Below are 13,471 nucleotides of genomic sequence, written 5' to 3'. Positions count from 1 at the left end.
GACGTTTCACACACTCTTTATAAAACGGACCAGAACTCTCATATCCCACCGAATTTTTAAATGAGATTTTTCTTCGTTGAAAGAGAATTTGAAGACCTCCGATTGGTAGAAAGTTCACCACTTTTGGACTTAAAATAAGAGAGTTATGGGGGTTTTAATTTTTTGTGACGTTTCACACACTCTTTATAAAATGGACTAGAACTCTCACATCCCATCGAATTTTTAAATGAGATTTTTCTTCGTTGAAAGAGAATTTGAAGACCTCCGAATGGTAGAAAGTTCACCACTTTTGGACTTAAAATGAGAAAGTTATGGGGGTTTTAATTTTGGGTGATATTTCACACACTCTTTATAAAACGGACCAGAACTCTCTCATCCCACCGAATTTTGAAACGAGATTTGTTTCCCCTGAAAGAGAATTTGAAGACCTCCAATTGGTAGAAATTTCACCGGTTTTAAGCTTAAAATGAGAGAGTTATGGAGGTTTTAATTTTGGATGACGTTTCGCACACTCTTTATAAAGCGGACCAGAATGCTGTGTTTGGATTTCATGATATCAAATCTTACCTGATTGCTGAGTTTGAGAGTTGTTAGTTGTACAAAGAGTAGAGTCATTATTGTACTATGGGAGTGCAATATATCATTTTCCTTCTATTATTCAGGTTGTATAAATAATGAGAGCTAAGGAGTGTCATTATCAAAATATAGAAATGCAGGATATCATTTTCCCCTATTATTAAGGAGTTTCATGAATGTTGAGAGCTACGATACCAACATATAGTAGAAAGCAGCAAGATATTAATTTTTTTTTTTTTTGCATAATAGTAGTAACTCCAAAAAAATTATAGAAAGCTTGTATTAGAATCAACTTACTTGATATTAGCAATTCTCTATCTTTATTACCTTATTTTAATTAGTTGCAAAATGGAAAATTTCTATAGAATCAATTTCCTAAATTTTACTGTAAAATACCTTCGTTCACACACGTGCATTAAGTTTTTACTAGTTTCAAATAGGGTGGTGATAAATTCGCACCCCTGTAGGATGTGAATTGACATCTAAGAGCGTTAAAGTCTGATGCTGTTCTACGCCAATTCACCTAAAAAGGGTGCGAATCATCCTACAGGGGGTGCGAATTTATCATCTCCCTTCAAATATTGCATGCCACCTAATTATCTTTAATCCTAAATTAAAACTTATGTGGTGCTCATGTGAGGGTTCAGGTGGGTTCTATTGTTTGGGTTAAACAAAGACTGGCAAAGTGGCAAGTATCGTGCACTTTCCTAAGAGTAAAGCAATTGGAAAGCTGCCGCTCTCGGCATTTTCTCCAAATTGTAAGCTTTGCATTAAAAAACTGGGGCCATTGCCTCCAACCGTCTCACAATCATGGATTCATTGGAACTAGGGCAAATTTTTTCCCCATCCAAACTTTTCCAGAAGATTCTTGTGCATGCGTGTCAAAAAAAGTAGGGCCTTTTACCCATCCAAATTTTTCCAGAAGATTCCTGCAATCCAAATGGAAAATTGTAATCTCGACGCTGGAATTTTTTTAAATTTAGATCTCATTTTCTATGGGATTTTTTTCTTCTCTAAAAATCTGAAAATTTCCCCTGTTACTAGAAAATAAGCACGGATTCATTATTTACAAGGGACTGTTTACAGCTGTTTAAGAACCCAAATGACTGTTCACAGTTGTTTAATAATTAATAAAAGACAATATCAGATCATTAAAACTTTGTAGTGCTAATGTCAGTACTCAGTAGCCTTATTTTAATTCTTTTCTATTCTGTTCACGTTGGAATCAAAATCATGGATTCTGCCAATCCAAAAACAGCCAGATACAACCCATCAACAAAAAACAGAGCCGGATATTTTCTTTTTTCAATGACGAGAAATTCCCCTGTATAAATAAAGAAAAGGAAATTGGAGAAGAGAGTAAAATTGGGTGGAGAGAAATCAAAGCGGTAGTCGTCCTTGACAATTATCTCGTTATAAATGCGGCCACGAAGAGAGGTACAAAAGCCGAGGCTCCTGGCAAAGCACACGGAAAACAAAGAAGGTGACGATGAGAAACGAATCTCCACCTTAATTAGAATATTCAGGCCCGGAGATTCTTTCTTATGGCCGGACAGTCCAGGAAATGGATGATACTGGTGGCCACGATTTGGATCCAGGCCTTCACGGGTACCAATTTCGATTTCTCTTCCTATTCGTCCGATCTGAAATCGGTGCTTGGGATCTCACAGGTTCAGCTCAATTATTTGGCCGTCGCATCAGACCTTGGAAAGACTCTCGGATGGTCTTCCGGACTCGCTCTCCTCTATCTCCCCTTATCGGTTGTCCTTTTCATGGCTGCTTCAATGGGTCTCGTTGGATACGGATTCCAGTGGCTCCTCATACTGGACATCATTTCCTTGCCATATTTCGCGGTTAGTACATATAGAATAATCACTTATCCCCCTCCCCTCCCTTTTTTTTTTTTAACATTTCGATTATGAAACTACTTGTTTTTGGAATTGGAACATCTGGGTTTTTATCTTTGTAAATCGAGGAAAACAATTAGTTTTTTCTAGGTGGGTATTTTTTCCAGGATTAGCGTTGTGATAGAAATCCTCTGCCATATCCCCTGTCGTGACCCGCTTTCTTACTGTCAATGGCTTTAGAATCTTACCTTTTCTCGATTTCGTTTCCTTCTATTGTCGAGTTAGGTTTGTTCAATTTGGTTGTTAGGAAATTCTGATTTATTTTCTTGGATTTTCTTTTCCGATTTCCAGTTTTTTAATCGACATCAACTGCCGACAAATTAGTTGAACTCGGCAACGGTTCGTCTTCTCTTTCTCTTGGGATGTTCGCAAATAAATTCGTCTGAGCATGGGTTCTTCAAAAGGACAAAAAGTTTGAGCTTTCTTCTTGCATCTCGAAGCCTTACGTGGTACTCTTTTTCCTGTTCTATCCTTTCTATCGGCTTTTCTGTTGCTGACTAACATATGGGAGGCAAAATGCCATGTGTTCAATTAAAGAAACTTTAACTGTAGAGTGTGTATTCATTGGTCAGTCCCCATCAAAGCTCTTTTTTGGCCCGTCATGAGTAAAGGCTATAGACGAGGAGAAATTATATGATTCCCGACCGTCCAAAATGTAAAGGGGAGACAAAACCTGCTATCATGTTTTTTTTGAACAAGGAAAAGTAAAAAATAGTGCTTTCCCTTGGATTAAAAATTAATGGGGAGGGGTTTTGTCTCTCTCCGCCCTTTATTTTGACTGTCGGGCATCATATAATTTCTCATAGATAAGTAACTTTGGTTCAGCCTCATCCAAGTATTACCATGCCATTGGATGGTCTTCGCCGCTAAGGTTTATACACCGAGCTTTGGGGCGTAGTTTTACTTTTACCTACACTTGGGGTGCTACTTCAATGCGAACGCACCGTAGACGACTCGAATAATTCCATCCGTTGATTTCTAACCGTTTGATTAGCCGTCGGTTGGTGTATCTGTAAACACCTCCAAATGTGGTGATCTATTTATCCATGGTGAGGATGAATGGTCTGGATCTTGTGATACTGGAGAAAAACACAGTATCACACTATATACTTTCCAGTACCCAGGAATGCTCCCCTACGTCTAATCATCATTGTAATACAATGTACTTCGCCTATGTCCTGGGCCAACCATGGTTGATCCGCACCGACCACTTCATGGACAACCTAGCTTTGGATCTCCTATTCCTCAAAAACAAAAAAAAATCAAGTCAGCCATCTCATTCTTAGAAAAAATACAGTTTTTTTTTGTCGTTGAACACATAAACGGCCAAAAGGGTATGTTCTTTAACTCTTCTTCGAGAATGCTTCTGCTCTCTGTTCTATGTATAGATTTAAAAAACCGAAAAAATGTAGGGAATGATGTTCCACAACCTCGACCTTTTCTGCCCATTTCTATGGATCTCTCTTGCCAATTGTGCCACTATTTTTTTTTTTTATTGGAATGAGGTTGAGTAGCTCCTTGTGATTCTGTTCAGCCCGTTTTACCAGCTCACTAGAAAAATAAATCAAGGGAAAATGTTATCCGCACTACTATATTTTGATGATCGCATTCCTCACTTTATTAAAAGTACGGTATGGCCCACACCATAGCATGATCCAAACCGTCCATTAGATGGGCACAGCTTCAATATGTTGTGCCCCAAAAATCATTTCCATAGGTTGATCCTAACCCTAAGATCTATAGAGGGTTAGGATCAACCCTCTAACACTCGGTCGCGCTTCAGATCTGAGGGTTAGGATCAACCTATGGAAATGATTTTTGGGGCACAACCTATTTAGGCTATGGCCCATCTAATGGACGGTTTGGATCATCCTAAGGTGCTACTATACCATACTTTTAGAGGCCGTTTGGGTACGAGGATTTTAGAAACCTAGATTTCCTCAAAATCGCATGTACATGAGATACGAGAGTAGAAAGAGACCGGCTGTCGTTTTTTTGTTTCTTGCCCTTCTTTCCAGCAGCAAGAGAGCAGCAGATCACCCCATGTTTCCAGGTTTTAGAAATTTCAGGATGCGGGAGAGATTTCAAAAACATGGTTTTCTTAATTACTTAAAATCCAAGAAACGCTATCAGCGCAGCATGCACCAGCTTGATCATGAACTCTCTTTTACACTGTTTTCAACCTAAAACCTGGTTTCTAAAATCCGTGTGTCCAACTGGCCCCCTAATAAAGTGAGGAGTGCAATCCTCAAAATAGGGTAGTGCTGATAACATTTCCCGAAATCAAAGCAGGCTTTACAAAATTTACACTGTGGATAAAAAAAGGTGGGACCCACTACACCATCATCGTGGGGCCAGTGTTATAGACTTATAAGCATGGTTTTAAATTTTGGCGGAAATCCAAAATTTTGGATTTCAGTGGGTGGGGACCGAAACCGAAATTCTCTGAAATTCCAAATTTCGGTCCAAAATTTTGAGAAAATACCGTTTAAAAAAAATAAAATGTTACCGAAATTTTGGAAATTCGGTTTGAAATTTCGGTACGAAATTTCGGATTTCGGTGGGGTCCGAAATTAGTACCGAAACCAAAATTTAAAACCTTGCTATAACTTATAATGAGGTTGCATCCCACTAAGTCTCTCTCTCTCTCTCTCTCTCTCTCTCTCTCTCATGCCAAATTGGCGTGCAAAAGGGCTTTGTCCTTTGGGTTTAGGGGGGCTGCTTGGCACTGAAACTCGTTAAGCTCAAAAGCTCGGCTCGGGCTCGAACCAGGCTCGAGGTCGGCTCGGCTCGGCTAGGCTCGCGAGCTCGGGTTATATTAAGTTCACACCCCTCATATTCCCTGGACAGCCCTATCTAGTGTAATTTGACTACTCTTTTTACACTGCGGGGGTGGTCCAAGTAACAAATGGGGTTCCCAAAAAGAAGTGACATATTTTGCCTCCCCCTTTCACTCCTTGGACAACCCTTTTAGTATATGAGAGAACATTTCATACACACTTGTGTAGGTAAGTTACCTACACACTAGCTTAAAATACAGTGGGGGCCCACATTGTTTGGGTGATCCAAACCATTCATTTGAATGATCCTCACATAGATAGGGTGTCCACAAAAAATCAGATCCATAGGATCATCCTAACCATTCAAACTATGGAGGCAAAAAATGGACTAATTTGTGAAGGTTTATACATGTCCATTTTACCTCCACAAATCGTAGGGTTGGGATGATCCTATGGATCTGATTTTTTGTGGACACCCTATCTATGTGAGGACCATTCAAATGAGTTGTTTGGATCACCCAAACAATGCGGGCCCCCACTGTATTTTAAGCTAGTGTGTAGGTAACTTACCAACACAAGTGTGTAGGAAATGTTCTCTCTTAGTATATATATATTAATATATAATATATATATTTAAATATATTAAATTCTTAATGAGCCGAGCCTAGCCTAGCTCGGGTTCAGCTCGTTAAGCTTAATGAGCCTGGCCAGCCGGCTCGGCTCGTTAAGGATTTGAGCCGAGCTCGAGCGAGCTTGGCTGAACTAGGAGGAGGAACAACTTCAATTAGGATGGATCGCTTTTCCTTATCAAAAATTTTAGTAGAAGAAAAGGTTTAAATTAAGGTGATGGCTTTGGATTTTGTAAAGTGATTCACATAGTACTATCAAAAAATTCCTTTTAGATTTTTGACACATTCTCCAACAGTATTGTCTCCCCATCGATTGTGTCTACCTTTGGAACGATGACGACCGGCAGCCAATTGCTCTGTTTCCCCTTCCCTTTTCCATTATAACATATTACCTTGCTATTGAAATCTGTTGGGAAAGTTGCCTTGTTTCCCAGGGCTGTGTGGGAAGTCGGGAAACTAGCAATTGTTTTTGGGTTTTTGGAAAACCTAGCTATAAGGGAATCTATTCTCAGTTTGGAGTGCGGCAAATTAAACAAGAGAGGGAGAGAAAAGAGGAGATAAAAGGAGAAACAGGGTTTCTTCTTTGGGCTTTCTCTTGTGAATTTTCTCGGAGTATTTTTCTCTTGGGTTTATTCAGGATACTCTCTTGTACGATCCTGCGTGAGAGAAGAAAGGAAAGGATTGCGGGTTAGTGGATTTTGGGTTAATCCATTGTAATCCTTGTATATTGTTTTTCTCATAGTGGTTGAGTTGGGCAAATCCTTAATAGGCCCAACTCAATTGGGCCCAGCCTCCTTTAAAATTTGAAGGCCTGCCCCCCTTATGTATAAGCTTGTATAAGCTTGCCCCCCTTATGCATAAATCCTGGCCCCACCACTATAGTCATAGTGGAAGATCGTGTTCTCACCCGTGGATGTAGGCTTGGCCGAACCTCATACATCTTGGTGTTCATCTTATGGGTTGTGTTTATTTTATCTTTTCAGTTAATTTGGGCACGATCAGATCGGATTTGCCCAGCGGATTTTCTCAACAAGTGGTATCAGAGCTCGCGTTGAAGTGATGGCCGATGACGGGTAGAGTGATCGTGGTTGTTGTGGTTAGATCCTGGCTAAAGCGATCTTTGGAAGTAGAAAGATTGTCCAAGATTCTCCTTTGAGGTAAAGTGCTATATCGGGAAGTGTAGAGTAATCTGAGATGGCGGTAAAATCGATTTCTACCTAGTTTAACAACGACTGGTTCGACGGAAAGGGCAGTTTCACCCTGTGGCAGATGAGGGTGAAGGGCATCTTAGTTCAACAAGGCCTATCTAAGACGTTGAAGGGAAATGATGGGAAGTCGGAGAAGATAACGAATGCCAAGTGGGAAGACATGGGGTCGAAGGCGGTTATCACGATTTGACTCTGTCTAGCAGATAACATGTTTAACGTTATGAAAAAAAGATGAAGCGCCTTAATTCTGGGAGAAGATGGAAAATCTTTATATGTCAAAAAGCTTGGCCAACTAATTGTATCTGAAGCGGCATTTGTACGGGCTGAAGATGCTGGAAGGCGAAAATCTTCTGGAACACATTATAGTGTTCAGCGGGCTTGTGGATCAACTCCACAAGGCTGATGAAAAGATAAAGGAATAAGACAAGGTCCTTTTGTTTCTTACATCGCTTCATGATTCATATGACACCTTGGTGACGACTTTATTATATGGCAAGGATAAGGTAAAGTTGGAAGAAGTCATTTCGTCGCTGTTATCGAATGAGATGAGATGCTGAAGAAATATATTTTTGATAGGATTCAAGAGCATGGGTTGGTTGTGCATGGTAGGAATCAAAGATGAAGGTCATCCAACAGGGGATTAGAAAAATGCAGGTCAAGATCTAGTGCCAGTAGAAAGGGCGTGTAATGTTATCATTGCAAGGAATATGGCCACATCAAGCGGGATTGTCTGAAGTGTGCTAACTGCGCGGACAACGGTGTTACGAATACGGTGATGGCCGCAAGGGATGAGCAGAGCAAAGAAGATGGAGACTTTCTCACAATTTTCACAAGTAATGACACTTCTTATGATCATGAGTGGATTTTAGATTTAGGGTACTCTGTTCATGTAGGCTCTAGGAGGGAATATTTTGATACGTTCAAGGAGACAAGGGTAGGTAATGTGTACTTAGGTGAAGGGTCTACTTGTAACGTCACAGGAGTTGGGACGATAAAGATCAAGATGTTCAATGGAGTGGTTTGTACTTTTGGTGGTGTAACATATATCCCAAAGATGTGAAGGAATCTTGTATCGCTTGGCCGGTTGGACTTTAAAGGTTGTTAATATTCAGCTGCAAGATGAGTCGTGAACATCACATGAAGCTGTAAGGTTCTTATGAAATGAGAGAAGTGTGGAGGATTGTATTGTGTGGTGGGGGACACCGTGAGTAGTGTTCTGAAGATCTCAATGACTAATTGGAAATGGAATGGTACTGCGTGCATGCGTAAGGTCTCTTTCGCAATTGTTACGGAGACATATTTTCACGTTGTAGACGATGATGAGGAGATGGCGGTACATGCGATGGGAGGACGGATCGAGATCCCCCCCATGGTTGACTAGGTGACTCAACGAGTTGATAACTACACACGTGCATTGGCTATGTTGATCGAATCGGGAGGAGTAAGAACCAGGATGATTCGAGGGTATGTAGCTAGTACTTCAGAAGGCCAATGATGGTTTGCAGCAACAACGAATTGGTAGCGACATCAATCGAAAATCTTCAGATGGTTGGAAAAAAGTCAAGGTGGAGATTGTTGGGAAAGTTTGCCCTGTTTCTCATGGCTGTGTGGGAAGTTGGTGAGAACCAAAATAGCAATTTCTTTTAGGTTTTAGGAAATCCTAGTTATAAAAAGAGAATTTACTCTCTATGTTTGGAGTGAGAAAAAACAAGAGAAGGAGAGAGAGAAGAGAGAAAGAGAGAAACATGAAGAGAGAACGAGGGTTTTTTCTCGGTGTTTTCTCTTGGGAAACTTCTTGGAATTTTTCTCTTAGGTTTTCTTTTGGGTTTTCCTGGGTTACTCTCTTGTACGGTATTGGGTGAGAGAAGAAAGGAAATGGTTGTGGGTTTGTGGGTTTTGGGTTAATCCATTGTAATTTTGTATATTGTTTTTTTCATAGTGGAAGATCATGTCCTCGCCCGTGGATGTGGGCTTGGCTGAACCACGTAAATCTTGGTGTTCATCTTTTGGCTTGTGTTGATTGTATCTTTTCTGTTAATTTGACGATTGGATTGGATTTGCCTAGATTTTCTCAATAAGATCTTAACGTTGAGCTGAGTATTGAACATCTTCATTGCCCTCTTTACCTCTTCTCCTCCTCGAATATCACCTGGCAGATGGTTTTTAGTTTCTCAATTCATTTCCTTTCCTTCTCTTCCTCTCACCAAATTGCAAAAGGGAACTTATTTTGGGATTGTTACACAATCAACCGAAAGCCTCGACTGCTACATGGGGTAGGTATTTCTGTTTTTTTCCTGAAATGTTGAAATTTTATTATAGGTTGCTCCATGGGATATGTAATGTATCAAGGGTAAAGCTATTCTTGTGCCAAATGGCCCCATTGTTTAATCTAATGAATATGTTATATTAAGATTATAGCAATAGCATTAATTAAACCTTAATATAAAAACTTGAAATCAATATTCACCTGGTTCGCTAGATTTATATTGACATAATACTTCTACTATTCATAAGCGCGCTATACAGATCTATTCTATTACTTGCTAAGGTCCTCACCCACTCAACGTAATCACATCTAGAAAAGATGTCAAGATATATAGGATTTAATGCTATAAGTAAAGGCTCGCAGTTCCTAATATGCTCAATCTTATAACACATATTTTGTCCATACATGGAGTTTAAAATGCTTGGCCTAATTACTAACACACAAACTAATTAAGTTCTCCATAAATCTTCACATGGGTTACGTAAAAAAAAAAAAAAAATGGTGTGGTAGAATCATTTCTCATGATTATAACCATGGGAATGATAATTGTATCATCTTTACTGCTTCTACCATTCTATTCGTCTTTATTTGGAAACAAAGTTATTTTACAATTTCATATTTATTTTGTGTTGTGTTGATGCGTGGCAGGTATTCTTTCTATGCCTACTTGCAGGATGCAGCATTTGCTGGTTCAACACCGTCTGCTTCGTGCTATGCGTACAGAACTTCCCAGTAAACCGATCACTGGCCCTGGCCCTCACCATCAGCTTCAACGGCGTAAGCCCAACCCTCTACACCCTCGCCGCCAACGCCATATCCTCCAGTGACGACGCCCTCTACCTCCTCCTGAATGCCTTCCTCCCCCTCTTCACCTCCGTAGCAGCCGTGGTACCTATCCTTCGCCACCCACCCTCTTACCCACTCCCCACAGACGCCGCACGTCGAGACTCCCTCGTCTTCCTCGTCCTCAACATCTTCGCTCTCCTCACCGGAATCTACCTCCTCTTCCTCAGCTCCATCTCATCGGCCGCCTCCACCGCTCGCCTACTCTTCAGCGGGGCCATCCTGCTCCTCTTTCTCCCCCTCTGCATCCCCGGCATCGTCTACGCCCGCAACTGGGCCCGCCGTACAATTCACTCCTCCTTTCGGATCGAGGGATCGGGTTTTAATCTCGTGGACGCCGACAACTTAGAGCTTCATAAGGAGCTTCTTAGCGGTGGAAATTGGGTGGGAGAAGAGTGGAGTGATGGGGAGAGGTTAGGTTGCTGTGAGAGGGTGTTGGTGGAGAATCAATTGGTGGTGCTTGGGGAGGAGCACTCGGTTAAGATGGTGGTACGGAGGATTGATTTTTGGCTCTACTACTTGGCTTATTTCTTGGGGGCCACCATTGGGCTGGTGTATAGTAACAACTTGGGGCAGATCGCTCAGTCACTTGGATTTGAATCGGACACCACTAATCTCGTCACCCTTTATTCCGCCTGCTCCTTCTTCGGCCGCCTTCTCTCGGCGGTGCCGGACTTCGTGCGCGGGTATGTTACTTTGACTCACTTAATGCCCATTTTTGGTACTATTATTGGCACTACTGTCGTTTTTAGTAATATATTGCACTAATTCACCTTGTCTTTTCCAACTTATTGTCTTGTCACAGCTTTTTCTTTGGGAATTTTGATAACGCTTGTTAAATAGGAAAAGACAAGGTGAGTTTGTGCAATTATCAAAACAAATTAGTGCAAATATCAGTAGACATTTTTAACTAAATTTTGCTTCTTGCACTTCAAAACCAAAACTAGTAAATTCCTCGCCTGAGCGTACCGATTTAAGTGCATTTAACCTGCATGTGGAACTCAGCAGAGTCCGATACCTATTTTTGAAAAATGTGGGTCCCATCTTCCATTACCCAATCCAAAAGATCCGGCCTGCTCAGACCGTCATAACAGTAAGATCAATAGCAATATGTAGGCTGCACTCCACCGATCAAGTAAATTTTATGCTATTGACGGTTAGGATCATTTCTTTAAGCTGACATTGGGCCATGAGCTATCGGAGGTGGTGCGAACCACAATGATACGACTATGGATTTAGTGGAGACGACCTCTTGCTCGGCAACATTATATATCAGATCATTTCTCCAACTAAAAGACCACTTTTGTTGCTACTTTAAAAGAAAATAAGAGACAACTTTCATGTGGTTGGACATACTCCTGTTAAATATATTGATAGGTTGTTCCACAATAACATAGTAAGCTGGGTTTATTTTATCCTTTGGTAGGCTTGTCGTCCTCAGTTCACATCAAGAATAACACCAGTGGGTAAGATACACTATCCAATTCCAAAGAAAAGTTTACCCATGGGGTTCTTTTCACCTTTCCCTTACTTCACTACCAGTCACTCATGAGTATTTACTATTTAGCCTTGCAAGGTGGTCCTTGCTGATTCACATGGGATTCCTTTGAATCTTTTGTCTTATTTTGGGTTTCTTGTTGATTTTCTTCCCAACGGAAAATCAAGGATTTTTTATTTCTTGGCCATACAATAGTGTCATTGGATAATTAATGATGGAGAGGCTGAACATCTTGGCCGTACAATAGTGTCTAGATCTGCATTAGAGATTTTTTATTTCTTACCCGCTTGAGCATTGGTGTAATTGTAGTGGCTTGGTTATTTTTTCATTGTTCTCTTAACTTCCTCGGCTGCGGTGCTGCCTCTCTAATAAAATATCTCCATTTCAAACAAAAAAAAAAGAAAAAAAAGAAGAAAGAAAAGAAGAAGACATGATGAGAGGAGCTATTCACGGAGAACAGCCCCATTGGAGGTATCAATGCACTAAGTAATAAGTATCCCCATTGAGCTTAGCACATGAAACTAGAATCAAATAATGCACTTAATTTGCCATAATGATTTGTGTAAAACTAAAGTGAGTTAAAAAACAAATAACTTGAGCTGACATTTTTAGAATAAAAATAAAGAGTTTGCCATTTTCGAAGATAATCCATGTGTTCTAACACGAGGATTCACACCTGCAGGAAGGTGTATTTTGCGCGCACGGGATGGTTGGCAATAGCATTGACACCAACGCCAATTGCATTCTTATTGCTCGCGACAACAACCGGCTCACTGACGTTGCAAGCCAGCACGGCACTTGTTGGCCTGAGCTCCGGTTTCATCTTTGCCGCTGCTGTCTCAGTTACTTCGGAGCTCTTTGGTCCCAATAGCATGGGCGTGAACCACAACATTGTCATCACAAACATCCCAATTGGGTCACTTTTATATGGGTCACTTGCAGCGGTCATCTATGATGCCCATGGCAAATCAAGCCTCACCACATCTTATGAGACTGTGGTGTGTACGGGCAAGCAGTGCTACATGGACACATTTGTGCTGTGGGGGTGCATCTCCATGGCTGGGTTAGTGACTAGTGTGGTGCTTTTCTTACGAACCAAGCCTGTTTATGACCGTTTCGAGCGAACCAGGATTTTGACACAGCTGTTTTGAAACTCTGCCGATTGGGAAGCAATGGCCGCGAGGCACCCGTGGCCGAGTATCAAGCCATGAGGTCTAGCGGCATTTAGAGGTGTGGCCATTTACTGTCCAAAATTTCATTGTGAAGGGTCCATAAATTAAGATGAAATGTGTAAACAAAAAGGAATGACCCTGGAAATGGTAACAGAAAAGATGTTGTTTTGTGATCTCTAGGAAAATGAGAGGTTTTTATAGAAGTTTCTGTATCTTTGTTATTTTTTCTATTTTCTGTTTTCGTTTTGTTGTATGCTTTTGAGGAAGAGCGCTTGCAGGAATTTGCTAGAGGAATGTCAAGGCAACCAAGAAGTATAATGTGAAGAAGATAGAGGAAGAAGAAACCACTGGGACAATTGGAACATTGACATAGTCCCGATGTTTAATCTATAAACATAAAGCTATAGAGGCACAATAGTAGAGTTGGAAGTCGGGAGGGTGCACCTAGGGCGGACTTGGAAGCCTTTGATTTCCTCCCTCCTTTATAGCTTCTTGTTTTGTGTTGTTTCTTTTTTTTTGTTCTTGTTTGTATGGTGTTCATCATCTTGATCACCGGCATTTTCTGGAGCTGTATTCATCTAGTAATTTAATT

General features: G+C 40.8%; 1 protein-coding gene across 2 annotated transcripts; it reads left to right on the top strand.

The window, feature by feature from the left end:
- The first annotated feature begins 1,959 nt into the window (after positions 1 to 1,959).
- On the top strand, positions 1,960 to 13,100 carry LOC143876992 (protein NUCLEAR FUSION DEFECTIVE 4-like). Of its 2 annotated transcripts, none has more exons than XM_077378688.1 (3): positions 1,960 to 2,429; positions 10,040 to 10,895; positions 12,390 to 13,100. In XM_077378688.1, exons 1-3 carry the CDS (start codon positions 2,141 to 2,143, stop codon positions 12,856 to 12,858), a joined length of 1,614 nt encoding a protein of 537 aa, XP_077234803.1. In that variant the 5' UTR covers positions 1,960 to 2,140; the 3' UTR covers positions 12,859 to 13,100. The 2 variants fall into 2 exon arrangements, with proteins under 2 accessions (XP_077234803.1, XP_077234802.1); XM_077378687.1 differs by having other exon boundaries at positions 10,015 to 10,895.
- Positions 13,101 to 13,471: the final 371 nt, after the last annotated feature.

Source organism: Tasmannia lanceolata, unplaced genomic scaffold (assembly GCF_043159265.1).
Source record: "Tasmannia lanceolata isolate RefF3 unplaced genomic scaffold, GAP_Taslan_0.1 ptg000005l, whole genome shotgun sequence".
In the NCBI taxonomy this organism is placed as follows: Eukaryota; Viridiplantae; Streptophyta; class Magnoliopsida; order Canellales; family Winteraceae; genus Tasmannia; species Tasmannia lanceolata.
This window is presented reverse-complemented; position numbering and strand designations above follow the sequence as displayed.

Coding starts and splice junctions, on each gene's coding strand:
- LOC143876992 (XM_077378687.1), top strand. CDS start 2,121: ATGGCCGGACAGTCCAGGAAATGGATGATACTGGTGGCCACGATTTGG. Junction 2,430..10,014: donor TTTCCTTGCCATATTTCGCG/GTTAGTACATAT, acceptor GATGCGTGGCAG/GTATTCTTTCTATGCCTACT. Junction 10,896..12,389: donor GTGCCGGACTTCGTGCGCGG/GTATGTTACTTT, acceptor TCACACCTGCAG/GAAGGTGTATTTTGCGCGCA.